General features: G+C 49.6%; 1 protein-coding gene across 1 annotated transcript in view; it reads right to left on the bottom strand.

The window, feature by feature from the left end:
• lars2 (leucyl-tRNA synthetase 2, mitochondrial) overlaps positions 1-13,134 on the bottom strand; it is a 143,141-nt gene extending 130,007 nt beyond the window's left edge. Inside the window, 2 exon segments of the mRNA XM_072510080.1 lie at positions 3,927-4,179; positions 13,014-13,134. Of these exon segments, the coding sequence (XP_072366181.1) occupies positions 3,927-4,160 (234 nt within the window). The 5' untranslated portion in view covers positions 4,161-4,179; positions 13,014-13,134.
• Positions 13,135-25,287: the final 12,153 nt, after the last annotated feature.

Below are 25,287 nucleotides of genomic sequence, written 5' to 3'. Positions count from 1 at the left end.
TATTTCCCTAGCCGCCTCCCTCTTTCTGAGCTGCTAAGCAACCTGCTGCCCCCCCCCCCCCCCACCCCCCCCGCCGTGCTCGTAACTCACCCCCTTCATCTTTGAGCTGTTCCACTGCCCTCCCTGTGGTTAACAAACCAAATTCCGCCTGTAGCCTCCGGCGTTCCCTTAAAAGCCCTGCCTCTGGAGCCTCCGCATACCTCCTATCAACTCGCAGAATCTCTTTTACCAGTCGGTCCGTTTCTGCCCTATCCGTCCTGTCCATGTGGGCCCGGATCGAGATCAGCTCTCCTCTCACCACTGCCTTCAGCGCTTCCCAGACCACCGCTGCAGAGACCTCCCCTGTATCGTTTACCTGCAGGTAATTCAGCATGCACTTCCTCAGCTTCTCGCACACCGCTTCGTCCGCCAACAGCCCTACATCCAACCTCCATTGCGGGCGCTGCTTGCTATCCATACTCACGCACAGGTCCGCCCAGTGTGGAGCATGGTCCGAAATTGTAATCGCCAAGTACCCAGTGTCCACCACCCCAGCCAGTAGGGCCCTACCAAAGACAAAGAAATCTATCCGGGAATACACCTTGTGTATGTGGGAGTAAAAAGAAAATTCCTTCGCCCTCAGCTACCTAAATCTCCATGGATCTACCCCACCCCCCCAATCTGCTCCTTTCAGCTCCTTTGCCATTGCTGGCACCTTGCCCGTTCTCGAGCATGACCGGTCCAGGCCTGGGTCAATAACCGTATTAAAATCCCCTCCCATAATCAGCCTGTGTGAATCCAGGTCCGGTATCTTCCCTAGCACCCTCTTTATTAAATCCCCCGTCATCCCAATTTGGCGCATATACATTGACCAGCACTACCTTCATCCCCTGCAGCTTGCCGCTAACCATGATATATCGACCTCCCACGTCCAAGACTATTCTTCCTACCTCAAATGTCACCCGTTTGTTAACCAAGATCACAACCCCTCTAGTCTTTGTATCCAGCCCAGAGTGGAAAACCTGACTAATCCAGCCTTTCCTCAACCCGACCTAGTCCACTACTCTAAGGTGCGTCTCCTGCAGCATTACCACGTCCGCCTTCAGTTCCCAGGTGCGCAAACACACAAGCCCTCTCAACCGGCCCATTTAGCCCCCGAACATTCCAGGTGATCAGCCTAGTTTGGGGGCAAAGTGCCCCCCCCCCCCCTTGCTTGGGCCCGTCTCCAGCACATGCGCCGCACCTCCTCCAGCCCGCCCCATGGCGGCCCCCACCCCCGACCCCCTCAGTGACCTTCCATCAAAGTCCCGACCGAGTCAGCAGAACCCATCTCCCCCTCCCCCCAGCAACACTACTCTAAAACCCAACCCATCTAATGAACTAATATACCCCCCCCCCCTCCACTGTGCTTCCGTGAGCTAGCTCACCCAGCTAGCTTGGTGTCCCCCACCCCCAAGAAGTATCCCACCTAATGTTCCCTCGCTCTCCTCCCCCCACTCATACAAACAAATTCCCTCATCTAGTAATCTCCAAACAAACACCCAACAGCAAGAAAACACTAAAACAAAAGCACCACCCACCGAAACCCAAACAGGCACGTCTCCATCCCACAAAAGTGCACATCAATAAAAACACAAGAAAAAACACTAAAGGAACATTGCCAACATCTACAGAGAAAAAGAACCAAAAAATGACCCAATATAAGCCAACAAGTTGTCTCAAAGTCCGAGAGTTCTCAGACCCCCACCAGTCCTTTTCTTTTAGCAAAGTCCAGTGCCTCATCGGGCGACTCAAAATAGTGATGCTGGTCCTCGTGAGTGACCCAAAGACGCGCCGGATACAGCAGACCAAACTTCACCTGCTTCTTAAAGAAAATAGACTCGACTTGGTTAAAGCCTACCCTCTTCCTTGCCACCTCCACGCTCAGGCCCTGGTACACCCGCAGGATGCTGTTATCCCACTTGCAACTCCGCGTGCGTTTGGCCCACCGAAGAATGCATTCCTTGTCCAGGAACCCATGGAATCTCACCACCATTGCCCTCGGAGGGTCCCCCGCTCGCGGCTTCCTAGCAAGTGCCCGGTACGCCCTGTCCACCTCCAACGGTCGGGGGAATGCCCCCTCCCCCAGCAGCTTTTCAAACATGTCCGCCACGTATGCCCCAGCATCTACTCCCTCAGCTCCATCCGGGAGCTGACGATTCTTAAGTTCTGCCGGCGGGACCGGTTCTCAAGGTCCTCCACCTTCTCCAGGAGTTTTTTCTGCTGCTTCCGAAGCATCCCCACCTCCAGCTCCACCGCTGTTTGATGCTCCTTTTGTTCAAGCAGCGCCTTCTGCACCTTCTGAATCGCCCGGTCCCGGGCATCCAGTCTGCTCTCTAGCCGATCAATTGATTCTTTAATCGTGTCCAAGCATTCCCACTTCTGCCTGACAAAGCCATCCTGAATAGCCTGCATCACTGGGTCCATTGGTCGCTGTGCTGCCACCCCAGGGGTCCGGCCCTCGGCCATACTGTCTCCCGTTGCAGCTTCAACTCAGCTCGTGGCTAACTTCTTATTTCTGCCCTTTCGTGCACTTCTGGTCCTTTTCTCCATAAACCGGTGCATGGAAACGGTGACCAATTGCCTCAGCCTTCGAATTTGCCGTTTAAAACCGGAAAAAAGTCCCGGGGAAAGGCCCAAAAGTCCAACCAGAGCGGGAGCCACCAAATGTGTGACTTACGCCTCCATAGCCGCCACCGGAAGTCCGAGATTTACACTTTTAATCAGCTCTGGTTTCTACTGGTTTTTTGCTGACTGCACATTTTGGACAATGGCAGATTATTTTATCCATGTTAACTTATTGTGACCTTCATATTGTTTAATTCGCTTTGAGTTAGACTGTAGATGTTGCAAATGTTTCTTTCATTATTGAAAGCTGTACAATTTATAATCTGAAATTATATTTGCAGTCTTATGATGGAGTTCATTTTGAAAAGTGAATTTTGACATGGGCTTTTGTATTTACATTAAAATGGCTAAATCAATGACCCTTTTACCTATCAGAAATAGCTGGTTCCCTTCACACCGTGCCTCCCCACACCGGTTATAACCTGCATCTTTACTACTGGTTGGAGACTAATGGCAATCCCACAATCCTTAGTGAGTATGAGCTTCCCCAATGAGAGGGGGGGGGGGGGGGGGGGGGGGGGGGGAGAGAAACCATTAGCAGTCACCTGCATAAGTAGAGCTGGCCAGTGTGGAACCAGTAGAGAGAGGGGTGAGCAGTCAGGGAGCACTGTTGCATAGATGTAATTGTAAATAAAGTTATCTCTTTCTATTCTACAAACTCGTGCTGGATTCTTCATGACCCTCATAAAAACACCTCAGGTTTTGATGAAAAGTCACAGACATCAACTAGATCAATCAATTCCCTTCACTTCCTGTATACATAACCTTGCTAATACCGTTAACAAAATGGGATCGTCCCTTTTATTCTGTTCAGATCTTGAGTGGTGGGGCTGCACACAGGACTAACTGCCCAAATAGTAGTTTAAAAAATACGAGGGAATAATGGGCAAATGTCAGCATCATGGGGCAGCACGGTGGCAGTGGTTAGCACTGCTGCTTCACAGCGCCGAGGTCCCAGATTCGCTCCCGGCTCTGGGTCACTGTCCATGTGGCGTTTTCACATTCTCCCCGTGTTTGCATGGGTTTCGCCCCCACGACCCAAAGATGTGCAGGGTAGGTGAATTGGCCACGATAAATTGGAAAAATTAATTGGGTACTCTTACATTTTTTTTAATAAATGTCAGCATCACTGGCAAGGTCAGCGATTATTGTCCATCCCTAAAGCCGAGTCGTCAGAGAGGGAATGAGCTCTGCCTGTCCATTGGCCCCTTCCTCCCTTAATCAAATTTTACACATGGTTGTTTTCTTCTGTAGGATTATGAAAACTTTCAAATACTTACACCCGTTTCAGAAATCATCTGGGATTGTTCCTTCAGTCGAGTGTGCCAGTGTTCTTCCACACGTTTCCTCGTCTCTTCTCTGTACTCTTTTTCCCACACCCCTGCCTCTCTGGAAATGCTTCTGCTGAGTCCCAGCACCTGCCTTCCATATTGCTGGAGTAAACTGGTCCAGCCACTAAAGGATTTTTTCAAGCAGGAAGAGCAAGGCCCCAACTTCCACAGGGCAGCCTTCATCTTTTATACAACCAGACACCTTAAAAAAAAGTTAAAGCAGATAACTGTCATAACAGGGGAAAGATACAAGCTTCCCGTTTTTAATGGTGGAGTAGAGATCATAGATTATCATAGAGTTTACAGTGCAGAAGGAGGCCATTCGGCCCATCGTGTCTGCACTGGCTCTTGGAAAGAGCACCCTACCCAAGGTCAACACCTCCACCCTATCCCCATAACCCAGTAACCCCACCCAACACGAAGGGCAATTTTGGACACTAAGGGCAATTTATCATGGCCAATCCACCTAACCTGCACATCTTTGGACTGTGGGAGGAAACCGGAGCACCTGGAGGAAACCCACGCACATACGGGGAGGATGTGCAGACTCCGCACAGACAGTGACCCAAGCCGGAATCGAACCTGGGACCCTGGAGCTGTGAAGCAATTGTGCTATCCACAATGCTACCGTGCGCGTGCACAATTTAAAGCTTTAAAATTCATGTCAGGAATAATTTTTCTTCGTCAGAAATAACAGCCCACTGCTTAGCAAATATGCATTCTACAGGGAACATAATGAGCCATTTGTTCCAGATTATCTTCATGCTAGCAAAAGGTGATACTGTTTTAAACAAATCCCCACCTTGGTTTTCCGGGTGCGGCGATGACCAGCTGAGTCGCACGTTTCGGCAGCTCCCTGTGAAACGGACTTTTGGGCTCTTGATAGGAGCCCCAACGGCAATTTTAACGGCTAAAAACACCGTGCGGTAAACCAGGAGGGTGTTCCCCCTGGACACGGATGGAAAAAGGAGAGGAAAGTGGCCGGATTGCAGCGGATCCTTTGGAACAGCGGCAAGGAAGGCAAGCAGAAACCAAGATGGCGTCGGAAGGTGGCAGTTTCATATGGGGCCCTGAACAACAAGAGTTCTTGAAATGCTGCGTGGAGGAGATAAAAAAGGAAATGAAGAAAGAGTTGTTGGCCCCGATACTACAGGCGATCGAAGGGCTAAAGGAGGAACAAAAGACCCAGGAGCAGGAGCTTCGGGTCGTGAAGGCGAAAGCAGCCGAGAATGAGAACGATATACAGGGCCTGGTGGTGAAGTCGGAGATACAGGAGGCACACCAGAAACGATGTGTGGAGAGGTTGGAGGCACTGGAAAACAACGCAAGGAGGAACAACCTGAGGATTCTTGGCCTTCCTGAAGGTGTGGAGGGGGCGGACGTCGGGGCATATGTGAGCACGATGCTGCATTCGTTAATGGGAGCGGAGGCCCCGACGGGTCCGTTGGAGGTGGAGGGAGCGTACCGAGTTATGGTGCGAGGATCGAGAGCAGGAGAAACTCCCAGAGCCATAGTGGTGAGATTCCTCCGTTTTAAGGATAGAGAAATGGTCCTTAGATGGGCGAAGAAAACTCGGTGCAGTAAATGGGAGAACGCGGTGATCCGCGTTTATCAAGACTGGAGTGCGGAGGTGGCGAGAAGGAGGGCGAGCTTTAATCGGGCCAAGGCGGTACTTCACAAAAGGAAGATAAAATTTGGAATGCTGCAACCGGCAAGACTGTGGGTCACATATCAAGGGAGGCACCACTACTTTGAGACGGCGGATGAAGCGTGGACTTTTATTGTAGAAGAAAAACTGGAATGAGTGGATTATGAAAAAGAACGTTTGGACAAAGTGGCGGGGCGAATGGGGGGGGCGAAGAGGGGTTTTATGTTCTAATCCTGCGGTATGGTAACTTTTCTTTCTCCCACAGGTGGTGATGGGGGGAGGTGGGGAGGGAGAGGAGATGGGGCGTTGGCCATGGGAGGCGGGGCCGAGGGAGAGGCGCGGGCTTGGTTCCCGCGCTATGATAATTATGGCGGGAATAGAGAAGCAGGAAGGAGGGGGCGTCGCACGGTGCGAGCCGTGGTCACGGGGGGAAGCCGAGGTGAGCCAGAGTTTGCTGACTTCTGGGAGCAACATGGGGGGAGTAATTACGCTAGCGGGGGGTCTAGCGGGGGGGGGGGGGGGGGAATTACTGGGTTGCTGCTGCTGGGGAAAGGGGGGAGTGGGTACGGGAGAGGATGGGCGGGGGGGCACCGCCTGGGGGAGATACAGCTGCGTGGGAACTGGGTGAGAAGCTGGAAAAAGATGATGGCTAACCGGCAAGGGGGGGGGGGGGTGGGTGGGAAGCCCCCCAACTCGGCTGATCACGTGGAACGTGAGAGGGCTCAACGGGCCGATAAAGAGGGCACGAGTACTCGCACACCTTAAGAAACTTAAAGCAGATGTGGTTATGTTACAGGAAACGCACCTGAAACTGATAGACCAGGTTAGGCTGCGTAAAGGATGGGTGGGGCAGGTGTTCCATTCGGGGCTGGATGCGAAAAACAGGGGGGTGGCTATATTAGTGGGGAAGCGGGTAATGTTCGAGGCAAAGACTATAGTGGTGGATAACGGGGGCAGATACGTGATGGTGAGTGGCAAATTACAGGGAGAGATGGTGGTTTTGGTAAACGTGTATGCCCCGAACTGGGATGTTGCCAACTTTATGAGGCGAATGCTAGGACGCATCCCGGACCTAGAGATGGGAAAGCTGATAATGGGGGGAGACTTTAACACGGTGTTGGAACCAAGGCTGGATAGGTCGAAGTCCAGGACTGGTAGGAGGCCGGCAGCAGCCAAGGTGCTTAAGGATTTTATGGAGCAGATGGGAGGTGTGGACCCGTGGAGATTCAGTAGACCTAGGAGTAAGGAGTTCTCGTTTTTCTCCTATGTCCATAAAGTCTATTCGCGCATAGACTTTTTTGTGTTGGGTAGGGCATTGATCCCGAAGGTGAGGGGAACGGAATATACGGCTATAGCCATTTCAGATCATGCCCCACACTGGGTAGACTTGGAGATAGGGGAGGAAACAGGAGGGCGCCCACCCTGGAGAATGGACATGGGACTAATGGCGGATGAGGGGGTGTGCCTAAGGGTGAGGGGATGTATTGAAAAGTACTTGGAACTCAATGACAATGGGGAGGTTCAGGTGGGAGTGGTCTGGGAGGCGTTGAAGGCGGTGGTTAGGGGGGAGCTGATATCAATAAGGGCACATAAAGGGAAGCAGGAGAGTAAGGAACGGGAGCGGTTGCTGCAAGAACTTTTGCGGGTGGACAGACAATATGCGGAAGCACCGGAGGAGGGACTGTACAGGGAAAGGCAAAGGCTGCATGTGGAATTTGACTTGCTGACTACAGGCACTGCAGAGGCACAATGGAGGAAGGCGCAGGGTGTACAGTATGAATATGGGGAGAAGGCGAGCAGATTGCTGGCACACCAATTGAGGAAAAGGGGAGCAGCGAGGGAAATAGGGGGAGTGAGGGATGAGGAAGGAGAGATGGAGCGGGGGGCGGAGAGAGTGAATGAAGTGTTCAAGACATTTTATAAAAAATTGTATGAAGCTCAACCCCCGGATGGGAGGGAGAGAATGATGGATCTTTTGGATCGGCTGGAAATTCCCAAGGTGGAAGAGCAGGAAAGGGTGGGACTGGGAGCACAGATCACGGTAGAAGAAGTGGTGAAAGGAATTAGGAACATGCAGACGGGAAAGGCCCCGGGACCGGACGGATTCCCAGTTGAATTTTATAGAAAGTATTTGGACTTGCTCGCCCCGGTACTGACGAGGACCTTTAACGAGGCAAAGGAAAGGGGACAACTGCCCCCAACTATGTCTGAAGCAACGATATCGCTTCTCTTAAAGAAGGAAAAGGATCCGCTACAATGCGGGTCCTACAGACCAATTTCCCTCCTAAATGTGGATGCCAAGGTCCTGGCCAAGGTAATGGCAATGAGAATAGAGGAATGTGTCCCGGGGGTGGTTCACGAGGACCAAACTGGGTTTGTGAAGGGGAGACAGCTGAACACGAATATACGGAGGCTGTTAGGGGTAATGATGATGGCCCCACCAGAGGGTGAAACGGAGATAGTAGTGGCGATGGATGCCGAGAAAGCATTTGATAGAGTGGAATGGGATTATCTGTGGGAGGTGTTGAGGAGATTTGGTTTTGGAGAGGGGTATGTTAGATGGGTGCAGCTGTTGTATAGGGCCCCAGTGGCGAGGGTGGCCACGAATGGACGGGGATCGGCATATTTTCGGCTCCATAGAGGGACAAGGCAGGGATGTCCTCTGTCCCCATTACGGTTTGCACTGGCGATTGAGCCCCTGGCGATAGCGCTGAGAGGTTCCAAGAGATGGAGGGGAATACTTAGGGGAGAACACCGGGTATCTTTATATGCGGATGATCTGCTACTATATGTGGCGGATCCGGCGGAGGGGATGCCAGAAATAATGCGGATACTTGGGGAGTTTGGGGATTTTTCAGGGTATAAATTGAACATGGGGAAGAGTGAGCTGTTTGTGGTGCATCCAGGGGAGCAGAGTAGAGAAATAGAAGACCTACCGTTGAGGAAGGTAACAAGAGACTTTCGTTACCTGGGGATCCAGATAGCTAAGAATTGGGGCACATTGCACAGGCTAAATTTAACGCGGTTGGTGGAACAGATGGAGGAAGATTTCAAGAGATGGGATATGGTAGCACTGTCAATGGCAGGGAGGGTGCAGGCGGTTAAGATGGTGGTCCTCCCGAGATTCCTCTTTGTGTTTCAGTGCCTCGCGGTGGTGATCACGAAGGCTTTTTTTAAAAGGATAGAAAAGAGCATCATGGGTTTTGTTTGGGCCGGGAAGACTCCGAGAGTGAGGAAGGGATTCTTACAGCGTAGTAGGGATAGGGGGGGGCTGGCATTACCGAGCCTAAGTGAGTATTATTGGGCCGCTAATATTTCAATGGTGAGTAAGTGGATGGGAGAGGAGGAGGGAGCGGCGTGGAAGAGATTAGAGAGGGCGTCCTGTAGGGGGACCAGCCTGCAGGCTATGGTGACAGCCCCATTGCCGTTCTCAACGAGGAACTGCACCACGAGCCCGGTGGTGGTAGCTACACTGAAGATTTGGGGACAGTGGAGACGACATAGGGGAAAGACCGGAGCATTGGGGGGGTCCCCGATAAGAAACAACCATAGGTTTGCCCCGGGGGGAATGGATGGGGGATATGGAATGTGGCAAAGAGCAGGAATAACGCAACTGAAAGATCTATTTGTGGACGGGAAGTTCGCAAGTCTGGGAGCGCTGACCGAGAAATATGGGTTGCCCCAAGGGAATGCATTCAGGTACATGCAATTGAGGGCTTTTGCGAGGCAACAGGTGAGGGAATTCCCGCAGCTCCTGACACAAGAGGTGCAGGACAGAGTCATCTCAAAGAAATGGGTGGGGGATGGTAAGGTGTCGGATTATATATAGGGAAATGAGGGACGAAGGGGAGACTATGGTGGACGAACTAAAAGGGAAATGGGAAGAAGAGCTAGGGGAGGAGATCGAGGAGGGGCTGTGGGCAGATGCCCTAAACAGGGTAAACTCGTCGTCCCCGTGCGCCAGGCTAAGCCTGATTCAGTTTAAGGTATTACACAGGGCACATATGACTGGAACACGGCTCAGTAAATTTTTTGGGGTGGAGGATAGGTGTGCGAGGTGCTCGAGAAGCCCAGCGAATCATACCCATATGTTTTGGTCATGCCCGGCACTACAGGGGTTTTGGGTGGGGGTGACAAAGGCGCTTTCAAAAGTAGTAGGAGTCCGGGTCGAACCAAGCTGGGGGTTGGCTATATTTGGGGTTGCACAAGAGCCGGGAGTGCAGGAGGCGAGAGAGGCCGATGTTTTGGCCTTTGCGTCCCTAGTAGCCCGGCGCAGGATATTGCTAATGTGGAAAGAAGCCAAGCCCCCGGGGGTGGAGACCTGGATAAATGATATGGCGGGGTTCATAAAGCTAGAGCGGATTAAGTTCGTCCTAAGGGGGTCGGCTCAAGGGTTCACCAGGCGGTGGCAACCGTTCGTCGAATATCTTGCGGAAAGATAGATGGGGGAAAAAAGAAGGCAGCAGCAGCAGCCCAGGACTTTGGGGGGGTGGGGGGGCTATAGCCTGTGACAAGGCAGTTGCCAATTAGGGCTAGTTTTCATTTTTGTTATTTAATATTTATTTATTTGTTGTTTTTTGTTTATATAAAAAAGGTCATTATTATCTGTATTGTTATAATGTTGTGTAAAGGATGCACAATGTACTGTGTTGGTTGACCAAAAATTTTCAATAAAATATTTATTAAAAAAAAAAAAAATCCCCACCTTAAATGGATAAACAATGGCATTTTTTTAAATCCCTTCATGGGATCGTCGCAGGCTGTGGCAGCTTTATTGCCCATCCCGAATTGCCCTTGAGGGGGTAGTTAAGTGTCAACCATATTGCTGTGGATCAGCAGTCACATGGAGGCAAGACCAGTGAAGGATGGCAGATTTTCTTCCCTAAAGGACATTAGATGGGGTTTTACGACAATCGACAATGCCATGGTCATCATAAGGCTTTTAATTCCAGATTTCATTGAATTCAAATTTCACCCTCTGCTGTGACGGGATTTGAGCCTGGGTACCCAGAGCATTACCTTGGGTCTCTGGCCTATTAGTCCAGTAACAAAAGCACTATGCGACCACCTCCCCAATCTCACTTTGATGACTTTAAAGATGATTTTCATTTCCTTGCAGGAAATCAGAAGTTGAGCAAGAGGAGAATAACCGCTGCCAGAAGGGGTTAGCGTGGAACATTCCCAGTTTACTGGTCACCCCATGCTTGCACAGCTGAGACCAGTACACATTCTCCTGTGACAGTTCACTGATCGGGACGCAAGAAATCGGGTGCAGTTGCCGAATGCAACGACATGCAACAGTTTAAAAGAGGGACCGTGCAAGTAACTCTGGAGCTGCAGATAAACCACAATGGTTCAGGTGTTGAAGGAGCAGAGTCTTTACATATTTAGAAGCTTTTATTACCAGAAAGAAAAATACATTGTGCATCACCTATTTCCAACCTACATCTGGCTGGTCTCCCACATTCTACCCTCCATAAACTGGAGGGCATCCATAAATAGTTACCCGTCACCCCGTCATGACTTGCACCAAGTTCCATTCCACTAGCAGCTCACGTTCATTGACCCACATCAGCTTCATGTCAAGGAACATCTTGATTTCAAAATGCCGATTTTCAAATCTCTCCATGGCCTTGCTCACCTCCCTCTGTAATTGCCTCCAATCTAACTCCCCTGCGAGATATCAGTATTTCTCCAACTCTGACCTCTTGAAGATCCCTGATTTGAATTGGACCATTATTCGTGGCCACGCCTTCAGATGCCTGGACCCCAAGCGCTGGAATTCTGTTACATTCTACTTTTTGTTCTTCCTTAAAAATCTACCTCTCAAGAGTAAGCTGTTGGCCATGATCCTTAATATCTCCATTATGCAGCTTGGTGCCAAATTTTGCTTTATAATACCCCAGTGAAGCACCTTAGTCAATTTTATTACATTAACACATGCCTATACCAGTTGTTGTAGTTTGACAAGGGCAGATGCAGTATAATTTAGATAAAGCAGAGGCTATACAATTTGGAAGCAAAAACAGGAAGGCAGATTATCTTCGGAATGGCCATAAATTGAAGAGGGGAATGTGCAACGAGACCTGGGTGTCCTCGTACACCAGTTGCTGAAAGTAAGCATGTAGGTACAGCAGGCGGTAAAGGCGGCAAATGGTAGGTTGGCCTTCATTGCAAGAGGATTAGAGTACAGGAGCAGGGATGTCTTGCTGCAATTACACAGGTGCACTTGGTGAGGCCACACTTGGAATATTGTGTGCAATTTTGGTCTCCTTGTCTGAGGAATGATGTTCTTGCTATAGAGAATGCAGAGAAGGTTTACCAGACTGAATCCTGGGATGGCAGGGCTGATGTACAAGGAGAGATTGAGTCGGTTATGAGTGTATTCGCTGGAGTCTAGAAGAATAAATGGGGAAATCACATAGAAACCTATAAAATTCTAACAGGACTAAACAGGGTAAATGAAAGGATTTGGTGTCCAGAGCCAGGGGTCAGAGTCTGAGGATATGGGGCAAACCATTTAGGACAGAGATTATGAGAATTATCTCCACCCAGAGGGAGGGAGGGAGGAGGGGAGGTTGGATTGGAGTTGTTATATTGTCACATGTACCGAGGTGCAGTGCAAAGCATTGTCCTGCATACAGTCCAGACATCATTCCGTACATGGTGAGCCTGTGGAATCCATTACTATAAAAAAGGTCATAGAGACCAAAACATTGTGCGGGATCATCCATCGGCGGAGTCCTCCGCTTTGCCGGCAGCACACTCACTCACAGATTTCCCAATGGTGTGGGGGTGCCCCCAATAGGAAAACCCATTGGCCGGCAGCCAGGACAGAGAAGCCCACTGCCGGCAGGGACATGCCGCACCAGAAAACGGGTGCAGTGGGACAGAGAATCCCACCCTGTATGTTTTCAAGAAGCAATTAGATATAGCACTTGGCATGAAGGGGATCAGAAGAATTGAGGGGGGGGGGGGGGGAGGAGGTGAGGCTATTGAATTGGATGATCAGCCATGATCATAATGGAGGTGGAACAAATCAAAGGGCCTCTTCCTGCTGTCCCTATTTTCTACGTTAACAAGGGGCAAAAAGAGGCTCCTGCCCACAGGCCAAATAACGCCGGGAGCGGCCGCAATGACAGGCGGGCAGAGTGGGGAGTGGGGGGGGGGGTCTGAAATAATCACAAATAAACCAGCCCAGCGCCACCGATCAGACCAGTGACTGGTCCTGGAGGTGAAAACAAACGCGCGAAACAACACAGCAAAGGCGGCCACGGGGCCGTCCCGCTCGGGGAGCTTGGCAGCGCCTCGGGGAAAGCTTCCCCGGGCCGTGCGCATCTGCCCGTCCCCACGGCGAGCGGAGGGGGTGAAGCGCAGCCAGAACTCACCTCACTCCCTGGGCGCCGCCATCTTGCCGGCTCTCCCGCCCTCTCTCAACAAAACTTTATTTAAACGGCATCCGCCCGCAACTTTATTGACGCCAGTTTGTGGCTGGGGAGTGCGCGTGCGCGGCTGCCGGCAGCACGTGCTCTGGAACCCTGCGACATGGCCCCACGTGGCTGCCATCATTGCTACTCCTGAATGCATGGCAGCTCCAACCCTGCAGCAACCCCGCCCTTTAACCCTACTCATCCTTTCCCAAGGCACAGCTATAGGGATCTCCTACCCGCCCCCCCCCCTCCCCCCAGGCCTGGCCCGGGGTCCCCTGGAATTGAAGATCAGCGCCCAGGACACTGCCATAGGATAGGGGTGGCGCAATGGTTAGCACTGCTGCCTCACGGCGCCGAGGACCCGGGGTCGATTCCGGCTCTGGGTCACTGTCCATGTGGAGTTTGCATATTCTCCCCATCTCTGTGTGGGTCTCACCCCCGCAACCCAAAGATGTGCAGGGTAGGTGGATTGGCCACGCTAAATTACCCCTTAATTGGAAAAAAAGAATTGGGTACTCTAAATTTATTTTTAAAAAGGAAGGCCGTAAATCACAAGGATGGATGTGTTGGCCAATTAATGGTCGTAGCGTTATGGTGGGGGAGACAGGTGGTGGTGAAATCTCTAAGAACACATTTAATGACAAATGGCAACCTTAGGGAGCTTCCAGAGTCCACATGGAGGCCCTGCATTGCAGTGGAAAACATCCCTTGCTGTTGAACCAGGAGCTGCCAGGCTCATCTCTAGCGTTTCCTATCTTCTAGAATGGCCCGTCCAGGAAACAAAGCTCACAGCAGCGAGTAAAACGCAGGAGGAAGTAGATTGTGTCTTTATTTTTGGAACACTTTGGTGATTTTTTTTTAAGAAATGGCGATTCATAGAAATTATAGTGCAGAAGGAGGCCATTCGGCCTATCGCGTCAGCAAACAAGGCATTCCACGGGATTAATCACCAGTCTGTTCATTTTAAATAAATTGACGGAGGAAGATGATGATCTGCAGATGGGTGTGTCATGATCACACGGGCAGCACGGTAGCACAAGTGATTAGCACTGTGGCTTCACAGCGCCAGGGTCCCAGGTTCGATTCCCCGCTGGGTCACTGTCTGTGCGGAGTTTGCACGTTCTCCCCGTGTCCGCGTGGGTTTCCTCCGGGTGCTCCGGTTTCCTCCCACAGTCCAAAGACGTGCAGGTTAGGTGGATTGGCCATGCTAAATTACCCGTAGTGTCCATAAGGGTTGGGAGGGGTTATTGGGTGGAAGTGAGGGATTAATGTGGGTCGGTGCAGACTCGATGGGCCGAATGGCCTCCTTCTGCACTGTATGTTCTATGTAATCAATGTGGGCGATGAAGAATTGGGAAACTAGAGGTCACATGATGAAACCTCCAGGAAGATGCCCCACCAGGATTGCATGGAAAACCACAAGGAATTTCAGTGTCTCTCTGTGGTACACATCCAATGCATTATACTTCTGAGTTCGCACTGAAGAAGATTGACACAGTCCAGGAGAAAGCAGCCTGCTTGATTGGCACCCCAACTACCACCTTAATCGTTCATTCTGTCCACCACTGGCACACGGTGGTAACAGTGTGCATCATCTACACGATTCACTGCAGCAACTCACCAAGCCTCCTTCGCCAATATTTTCCACACCCGTGACCTCAACCACCTGGAAGGAAAAGGGCAGCAGGTGCACATGAACAACATCGGGGTGATGGCGTGCAGTGGTAATGCCACTGGGCTAGTATTCCAGACGCCCAGGCTAATGCTCTGGGGGCATGGGTTCAATTCCAAACTTGCAGCTGGTGGAATTTAGATTCAGGTCATATGATCTGAAATGTAAAGGTAACATGTCCTTCAGGGAAGGAAATTTGCCGTCCTTACCTAACCTGGCCTATGTGCGACTCCATAACCAGAGCAATATGGTTAACTCTTAAGTGCCCTCTGAAATGGCCGAGCAAGCCATTCAGTTCAATGGCATTTGGAATGGGCAATAATTGCTGGCTTTACCAGTGATGCCCACATTCCATGAAGGAATAGAGAGGAAAAATGCCACTCACCATCCCAACTTAGAAATATATCACTGTTCCTTCACTGTCATTGGAAGAAAATCACTGTTGTTGGGAACTCCCTAACGGCACCGTGGGTGTACCCATACCACATGGACGCCAATGGTTCAAGGAAGTAGTCCACCACCACCACCTTCTCAAGCGATGAATGCTGGCCTAACCATTGGTATTCATACCCTAAGAACAAATAAAAGGAATTGATTGTGTGACAGTGGTTGTGTTGAGCGTCTCATTTGCTGTTGTGTTGTCGCCTTGTTTTCAATGCTTAGTTTCCAGAAGTTAATGAATGTGATCTTGAAATGTTGCTCCAACTGAGTGATTATCATATGTTAATAGGGGCCCCATTTCTCCCAGGTGGGTGCACTGAATTTCTAATGCACCTGATGTAAATGTAGAGGTTTACGCAATGTAACTTCCCAGCTGCCCATAAGATGTTTCTCCAGACTGAATTCCTGAAATTCTCCCAATGTTTCAGGTTGGCAAAATTCTGTTGCATTAGAAAAGGCTTGTGATGTAGGTCTCCATGACCTGTCATGGAGTCATCAACCTCAGAAACAAACATGTGCTGGGTGTGGGGTTGTCACAAGTAGGCTTAAATTGACACTGCAATGAAGTTACTGGGAAAATCCCCTAGTCGGCACACTCCAGCGCCTGTTTGGGTACACAGAGGGAGAATTCAGAATGTCCAATTCACCTAACAGTACGTCTTTCGTGAGGAAACCGGACCACCTGGAGGAAACCCATGCACACACGGGGAGAACGTGCAGTCTCCACGCAGACAGTGACCCAAGCCGGGAATCAAACCTGGGACCCTGGCGCTGTGAAGCAGCAGTGCTAACCACTGTGCTACCGTGCAAAAATGTGACAAGTAAATAAACTATGGGTCTGGAGAAAGCAAAAATGGCAACAGTGGAGCCATCACCAGTCACCTGCTGTCCAAAAAATCATAAGTGGTTACGCTCTGAATTTGTTGATGTGGAGCCTGGAAGGTTGTAAAGTGCCGAATCCAAAGGTGAGGTCCTGTTCCTCGAGCTTCTGTTGAGTTTCACTGCAACAACTTTCCACGGGCACTTTGGGCAAACCAGATGTAGAGTTGGCACACGTGACTGAAAGAGGACTTTCCATGTTTTACTTACATGTTAGAAATCAGATAAGGATACATTTTGATACATCCCATTGCTCAGAGCAAACATTTCCATGTGTTTAAATGAGGTTGAGTATTCACTGAGAGGATACCGGTAATTACAGAACAAAGAACAGTACAGCACAAGAGGTTACTCCTCATTGTTGGCCTCGAGCAGGTTTTGGAACAGACGGACAAACTGCCCCCAAGTATCCAGGAAGCCTTCCTCTGACCCTCGGGTGGCATACTTAATCTTCTCCAGGTGGAGAAATTCCGAGAGGTCGGCGAGCCAGTCTGCAGCTGTGGGTGGTGCTGCCGATCGCCAGCCGAGCAGGATTCTCCGGCGTGCGATTAGGGAAGTGAAAGCAAGGGCGTGGCCACCTTCCCCATGTGTAGCTCTGCCTGCTCCGATACCCCGAAGATTGCCACTATTGGGCATGGCTTCACCCTCACCCCCACCTTGGACATTGCCTCGGAGAAGGCTGTCCAGAACCCAGCAAGTTTGGGGCAAGCCCAGAACATGTGGGTGTGGTTGGCGGGGCCCCTCTGACCCCGTTCACATTTCTCCTCCACCTCCGGGAAGAACCTGCTCATTCGGGTTCTGGTCAGGTGCGCTCTGTGCACCACTTTGAGCTGCATTAGGTTTAGCCTTGCGCAGGAGAAGGTGGAGTTAGCCCTGCTCAGTGCTTCGCTCCAGAATCCCCATCCTACCTCTGTCCCCAGTTTGTCCTCCCATTTTTGTCTGATCTCGTCCAGTGGAGTCCGGGCTCTGTCCAGTAGCTGTCTGTATATTTTCCCACATAGCCCCCCCTTCTCATTGCTTGTGCCTATCAGGTCCTCTAATAGTGTGCTTTCTGGGGCCCCAGGGTACCCTACTGTCTCTTTGCGTAGGAAGTGTTTTATTTGGAGGTGTCTCATGTCCTGTCCTTTTGCTAGCCTCCACTTCCTCGTCAGTTCATCTAGTGTCGCCAGTCTATGTCCTACGTAGAAGTCCCCGACCGTCAATGTGCCCCCGTCCCGCCTCCATCTTTTGAAGGTGGTGTCTAGCATGGCTGGGGGGAATCTGTGATTGCCGCAGATGGGGGCCATGAGGGACATTATAGTTATCCCGAAGTGTTGCCTCAACTGGGTCCATGTTCTCAGCGTGGCCGCTACCACTGGGCTTATTGTGTATCTTGTTGAGGGGGATGGGAGTGCTGCTGTAGCCAGGGCCCGGAGGGTCGTTCCTTTACAGGATGCCTCCTCCATTTGTACCCAATCTGTGTCAGGTTCTTGTACCCATCCCCTCAATCTTTCTGCCGTTGCTGCCCAGTGACAGTGTTGTAGGTTTGGTAAAGCCAAGCCCTCTTTGATTTTCCTTCTTTGCAGTGTCTGTTTGGGAATTCTCGGGTTCTTAACACCCCCCCCCCCCAACACACACACACACAAACGCCATGATTAGACTGTCTACGTTTTGGAAAAGGCCTTGGGGATGAAGATCGGAATGGATCTAAACAGGAAGAGGAACCTTGACAGTATGTTCATCTTGATCATCTGCACTCTCCCCGCCAGGGAGAGTGGGAGTGTACTTCATTGCAATGTTAATGTAAGCCTACTTGTGACACCAATAAAGATTATTTGTATTATTAATGCCCTTCAGGGAAGGAAATCTGCCATCCTTACCTGGCCTGGCCTACATGTGACTCCAGACCCACCGCAATGTGGTCGACTCTTAAATACCGTCAGGCATGAGCAATAAAGAGTGGCCCAGCCAGCGACACCCACATCCCATAAACAAATAAAGATTTTTTTTAAAAATCAAGATGCCTCTTAAACATCGCTATCGTCCCTGCTTCCACCACCCCCTCAGGCAGCACATTCTAGGCACCCACCACCCTCAGTGTAAAAAACTTGCCTCACATCTCTAAACTTTCCACCTCGCACCTTAAACGCATGTCCCCTAGTAATTGCCTTTATCTACGAGGAGAAGTCAAGCGAAGCCAGGTCACATTTTATTTAAACAGAGAAGATTAAGAGGAAATCTAATCAAGGTGTCCATAATTATTATTTTTTAAAATTTCCAATGAAGGGGCAATTTAGCGTGGCCAATCCACCCACCCTGCACACCTTTGGGTTGTGGGGGTGAGACCCACGCAGACACGGGGAGAATGTGCAAACTCCACACAGACAGTAACCCGGGGGCAGGATTGGACCCGGGTCCTTGGCGCTGTGAGGCAGCAGTGCTAACCACTGCACCACCGTGCCACCCAAGGTGTCCAGAATTCTGAGAGTATTTGATAAAGTAAAACAGGAAAAAAAAGATTACCACATAGATGAGTTGGCAATGAGAGGGCATATATTTAGAGTCTTCATCAAAGCTTGGGAGAATTTCTTTTGTGCAGAAGATTTATTAGAGCATTAATGGTACCACAAGAAAAGGATCAGAATTCAGATCAATTCTTAAAATTATGTATAAATATTTGAAAGGTAAAAATTGGAAGAAGTCGAAGGCGAGGAATTCTGCAACTTGTCATTCATCTTGTGTCTCCCCAAAGCTTGTTCACGATCTACAAGACACAAGTCAGGACTGTGATGGAATACTCTCCACTTGCCTGGATGAGTGCAGCTCCATCAACACTCCAGAAACTCGACACCATGCAGGACAAAGCAGCCCCGCTTGTTTGGCACCCCATCCACCACCTTCAACATTTACTCCCGGGACAGCACGGCGGCACAATGGTTAGCACTGCTGCCTCACGGCGCCGAGGACCCGGGTTCGATCCCGGCTCTGGGTCACTGTCCGATTGGAGTTCGCATATTCTACCCGGGTCTGCGTGGGTTTCACCCCCACGACACAAAGATGTGCAGGGTAGGTGGATTGGCCATGTTAAATAGCCCCTTCATTGGAAAAAAAAGAATTGGGTCCTTTACATTAAAAAAAAAAATTCCCTCCCTCCACCACCAATGCAGTGGCAGCAGTGTGTACCGCCTACAAGATGCACTAAAGCATCTCACCAAGGCCCCTTCGACAGCGCCTTCCAAACCCACGGCCTCTGCCTACTAGAAGGACGAATGCAGAAGAATACATGGGAACACCACCAAGCCGCACACTACCCTGACTTGGAAATATATCGCCGTCCCTTAACTGGATCAAAACCCTGGAACTCCCTCTCTAACAGCACAGTGGGTGTACCTAAACCACACCGACTGTCGGTTCAAGAAGGTAAATCACCACCTTCTCAGGGGCAATTCGCGATGGTAAAGAAATGTTGGCCTCGCCAGCAACACTCACATCCTGCGAAAAGAATAAAATAATTACAAGGGTGTGTGAGAGGGCAGGGGAGTGGATGTCAGTGGATTACTCCTCAGAGAACTAACACAGGCAGGATCGGCTGAATGGCCTCATGTGCTGTAGAATGCAGTGCTTCAAATAGAATGAAGGATTGGTTTATGACAACCTAAAGCTTCTTAGCATCCTAAGCAGCCCGTGAAGGCAGACGAGCTGCAGTATTCTTGGTGATCAAGACCCTGATGCATTTGGTCCATCTGTCAAAGAACAAAACTCACACAATGTTTTATTTCTGCTGCGACAGTTATTGATGATGATTTGTTGCCGTATTTATGTTTTAGATGAAGAAGCAGCACTGTAATGACCCCTGTACTGACCATTGTACAGGCCACTGCACTGACCACGTGTACTATCACTTGGACTGACCACTTGCGCCGACCAGTGTACTGATTGTTTTGTTATGCCTCTTCATGTAGCATAAGCTGCTTCCTTGATGTGCACTCTGACAAAAGAAGGTGCAGACTTGGAGATAGCTTTAACACATTTATTACTATTAACAATTCTCCTACTTGGATTCAACTCTACTGTTAATCCTGCTATAGCTACTCAAACTGATGAACCAGTCTGCTACAATCCACGTGGTGGGTGTGATGTGTTTCAAATCAACCCTGTGTACTCACTGAGAGTCTCCACTGGAAAGAGACTGAGCATGTGTGAGGTGTGAGGTCATTCACTTTGGAAGGAATAACAGGAATGCGGAATATTTGGCTAATGGTAAAGTTCTTGAAAGTGTGCATGAGCAGAGGGATCTAGGTGTCCATGTACATAGATCCCTGAAAGTTGCCACCCAGGTGGATAGGGTTGTGAAGAAGGCCTATGGAGTGTTGGCCTTTATTGATAGAGGGATTGAGTTCCGGAGTCAGGAGGTCATGTTGCAGCTGTACAGAACTCTGGTACGGCCGCATTTGGAGTATTGCGTACAGTTCTGGTCACCGCATTATAGGAAGGACGTGGAGGCTTTGGAGCAGGTGCAGAGGAGATTTACCAGGATGTTGCCTGGTATGGAGGGAAAATCTTATGAGGAAAGGCTGATGGACTTGAGGTTGTTTTCGTTGGAGAGAAGAAGGTTAAGAGGAGACTTAATAGAGGCATACAAAATGATCAGGGGGTTGGATAGGGTGGACAGTGAGAGCCTTCTCCCGTGGATGGATATGGCTGGCACGAGGGGACATAACTTTAAACTGAGGGGTAATAGATATAGGACAGAGGTCAGAGGTAGGTTCTTGACGCAAAGAGTAGTGAGGCCGTGGAATGCCCTACCTGCTACAGTAGTGAACTCGCCAACATTGAGGGAATTTAAAAGTTTATTGGATAAACATATGGATGATAATGGCATAGTGTAGGTTAGATGGCTTTTGTTTCGGTGCAACATCGTGGGCCGAAGGGCCTGTACTGCGCTGTATTGTTCTATGTTCTATGTGTGCTGTGTCCTTTTATATGGGTTGGTGTAATGCCTTCCTGTGGTAGTGTCACCTCCGTGTGTATCTTGAATGCCCATTGGTCATGTCATATCTTACTGACCTATTGGTTGACCGTCTGTGTGTCATGTCTGAGGTGCTCCCTCTAGTGTCTAGCTAGGTGTAGTGTATGTACATTAACCCTTTGTGTACTTAGTGATGTATATCACCACATCCCCCTTTTTTGTGTTACATATTTTCTGTACAGTGTTAAAGAAAATTGAACAAGCTAGGTAGATGAGTGATGCTATGTACAAGTTATGATGACTGTACAATAGTATACAAGACCAAATAACAGTTGCGATGACTTTGAGGATAAGACAATACAAAATAAAAGTTATGAGTCCAAAGTTCATGAATGTATATGGTCTGGTATAGAAGTGTCAATGGTGACGTTGTCATTCCCTTGTGAACGCCATCAGTGTCCTGGTGTTTGGTCATCAGGAGGTGTTCAAGTGGTCAAATCACTTCATTGACTGATTTGGAGTCCGTGTCTTTTTTTTCTCCGATGCTTATGGTAGCACCTCTTGATGGCATGTGTCCTGAAAGCCAGGTTGCCTGTTGGTAGTGCAGATAACGTGAATTGGTAAGATGCATCGTCCTGCCATGGCATGTCATTGCACTGAGCTGAGCAGTAACAGTGTCCCTCATTTGCAGAGTTGTACCATGTCGTACCAGTTGTAGTTCCATTGCTGTTGTTTTTGTCGTGCTTGTTGTCGACGTTGGTGCCTTTGGTACGCTTCTTGTTGTTGTCTTTGATGTTGTTGAGTTGGTTGGTTTTGTTGTTGTGTTTGCTGCGCTCAAGGACCACACTCTGTGGATAATACGAGTCCTTCACACAGTTACTCGTGTCAGCGCCCTTTGTGGCACCTGCTGTCTCCTTGAGCGTGCCGTCACTGAGTTTGCGGCGCTCCCCGTCTGGAGTCATGTCCGGCTTACTTGAATCAGCTTTGGCTTGTCGATGCTCCCCGTCTGGAGTCTGGTCTGTTTCACCTGAGTCAGTTTTGGCTTGTCGATGCTCCCCATCTGGAGTCCTTTCTGGTTCACCCGAATCAGCTTTGGTTTCTTGACGCTCCCCGTCCGGAGTCTTTACAGGTTCACTTGAATCTTCTGAGGTTTCTTGATGCTCCCCGTCTGGAGTCAAAACATTCAGGAATGCATTTGCTTGTGGAGAGGCTCGAGCGAATGAGGTTTGAAGTAACGTGGTGTCACCGGAGTCACCAGTAGTCTCACTGTGATTGTCGAGTGCCTCTGTACATTCTAGCTGAGGTCTGTCACGTTGCACATCTGGTATGGGAAGTGGGATGCCGTCGTCACTTGTCGCACATACAGTGGGTAGAGCCTCAGTGTCTTCTTGCTGTTCACTTGAGCTGGGTAGACTGTCAGAGTCTTCTTCTGGTGGCTCAAACAATCTGGGTGGACTGTCATAGTCACTTTGTTGTTCACGTGAGCGTGGTAGACTGTCATAGTTTTCTTGCTGTTCACTTGAGCGTGGCAGACTGACATAGTCTTCTTGCTGTTCACTGGAGCGTGATAGACCTGCATTGTCTGCTGCTGGTTGCTCAGAGGGGGTTGCTAGACCCTCATGGTCTTGTTCATGCAAGGACTGCGCTCTGGAGTCTTGCGTTCCTTCCATCAGGGAGTCCGTCCATGAGCTCGCTGTGGAGGCTTGTGTCACTCCCTCCGTGGAGTCTTGCAGCGTTCCTTGTGTGGAATCGTGCATTGGTCTCGCTGTGGAGACTGTCATCACTGCTTGTTCATTCAAGGACTGCGCTCTGGAGTCTTGCGTTGCTTCAATCGTGGAGGCTGTCTACGAGCTCGCCGTGGAGGCTTGTGTCACTGGAGTCACTTCTTGTTCATTCAAGGACTGCGCCCTGGAGTCTTGCATTGCTTCTATCATGGAGGCCGTCCATGAGCTTGCTGTGGAGGCTTGTGTCACTGGAGTCACTTCTTGTGTGGAGACGTGCAGTTGTCTCGCTGTGGAGTCTTTCATCGCTTTCTGTGTAGAGGCTGGGACCCTTCGCGGTGCGTGGACCACTCTCTGTGTGGCAGCAGGCCGCTCTCGGTGGGCTTGTACTGCTCTGTCTCTTGGTGTCAGGCCGCAGCATAATCCTGCACTCACGAGTCGGGATGTCATATCTGCTGGGCTGAAGATCCTCAAATCCTCAGAACACATCCGCGTCTGTGTCAGATTCTTCATTGTGCAACACATCTCGTTGCGGTTCGGATTTGGTACTGGGGTCGTCATCTCCAATGATGAAATCATCGTCTGAGTCATAGGCTTCTAGGACCATATCATCACCTTTTGTGTCGGAGCTGGCATTGGGCTCGCGATGTCCAAAGAAGAATTCAAGGTCTGAATCATAGTCTTCAAGGACTGTATCATCTCTTTGGGCGGTGCTAACTGCTTGTTGCAGGGTTCTGCAGAGGTTACTTTCAGCTACTGGTCGATTTTCAGGCATTGTGCTGTTGTTCCAGGTGAAAGAATCTTGTTTTGAGGCTTAAACATTTTTTTTCTTGTTTTGGGACATTTCCCCTTTAAGTGGGCATGTTTTGGGGCCTCTGACGTCACGATGCTTGTGACGTGAAGTGTAGGAGGCGATTGCGCCTGCGCAGATCGCTGTTCCTTTACTTTGCGCATTTCTCTCAACTGCGTGTGTGCGGTACCTTTTCCAAGATGGCCACCGATCAAAATTGTCGTTCGTAGCTCTGTTACCTCGGCCTCGTGGTGAGTATTGGCGCCTCTCTTACCATTTTCTGTTGGTTTGTTTGTCGCAGAATTCTTGGAATTTGTCCAGGACTGCCTGGAAGTCGCTCTTGTTTTGCCCCTTTGAGTATTTGAAGGTCTGGAAGGTTTCAGCTGCTTCTGGACCTGCGATGGTAAGTAGAAGCTTTGTTTTCTCTGCATCCGCCACGCCATCTAAGTCGGACGCTACCAGGTAGATCTCGAATCTCTGCCGGAACCAACACCAGTTTTCACTGAGATTGCCTTGGTACCTGAGCTGCTGTGGAACCGGAATCTTGAACATCATCTTGCCTGGCTGCTGTTGCTAATTGTCACTGTTTGCTGAGTTGTAACTATATGGATTTAAACAGTTACTCACTGGTACCATGTTTTGTTATGCTCTTGACGTAGCATAAGCTGCTTCCTTGATGTGCACTCTGACAAAGGAAGGTTCAGGCTTGGAGATAGCTTTAACACATTTATTACTGTTAATGATTCTCTTACTTGGATTCAACGCTACTGTTAATCCTGCTGTAGCTACTCAGACTGACTAACCAGTCTGCTACGATCCACGTGGTGGGTGTGATGTGTTTCAAATCAACCCTGTGTACTCACTGAGCGGTTCCACTGGAAAGAGACTGAGCATGTGTGATGTGTCCTTTTATATGGGTTGGTGTAATGCCCTCCTGTGGTAGTGTCACCTCTGTATGTATCTTGAATGCCCATTGGTCGTGTCCTATCTTACTGACCTATTGGTTGACTGTGTGTCATGTCTCTGGTGCTCCCTCTAGTGTCTAGCTAGGTGAAGTGTATGTACATTAACCCTTTGTGTACTTAGTGATGTATATCACCACACTGACCGCTGTACTAACCATTCGCGTACTTTTCACGACACTGCCGATTGTATGTACCAGTTGAACTGAACATTTTGCTGATCGTTGTACTGATCTTAACTCTCATTTCCTTTCACAGTCACTATCACATGAGATTTATACTGGTGAACCTGAGGAATAAACCATTGATTTAAGTGATCTTTATCAGAGAAATGAAAGTTTCTGCACATGGTCGACATTTGAAGCTTAGAAACATCCTTCGACTTAAATGTCATGTATAAAATGGTGAACAGATAGTGCTGGTATAGGTGGTCACCACTTTGAAATGTTAAAAAAGAACGTAACGTCAGTAATTCAATTTAAATCAGTGGGCCAAGTTTTATTGAATGAATTGATTCTACCGGCAAACTTTTAACCACAAGTTAAATGTTTTAAAAACTGTTAAATTCATTGCCTTCTGCATCTGGCTCAAAGAGTTTGTCGGAGGATTCATTCGGAGTAACTTTGGCTGCGGCGTCATCGTAAGGATCCCACTCTGGGTCAGATTTGACGCTTTCAGTTTCAGAGTTATCCTCCCCACAGAAAATCATCTTCCTCTCCATCCGCAGAATTGGAATTTCCGTGATCTACTACGGGGGTGCCTTAAAGCCCCACGCATCACCTTGGCAACACGGCCTGTACCATCTGCTTGATTCCACGT

This window comes from Scyliorhinus torazame, chromosome 6 (assembly GCF_047496885.1).
Source record: "Scyliorhinus torazame isolate Kashiwa2021f chromosome 6, sScyTor2.1, whole genome shotgun sequence".
NCBI classification, from domain to species: domain Eukaryota; kingdom Metazoa; phylum Chordata; class Chondrichthyes; order Carcharhiniformes; family Scyliorhinidae; genus Scyliorhinus; species Scyliorhinus torazame.
This window is presented reverse-complemented; position numbering and strand designations above follow the sequence as displayed.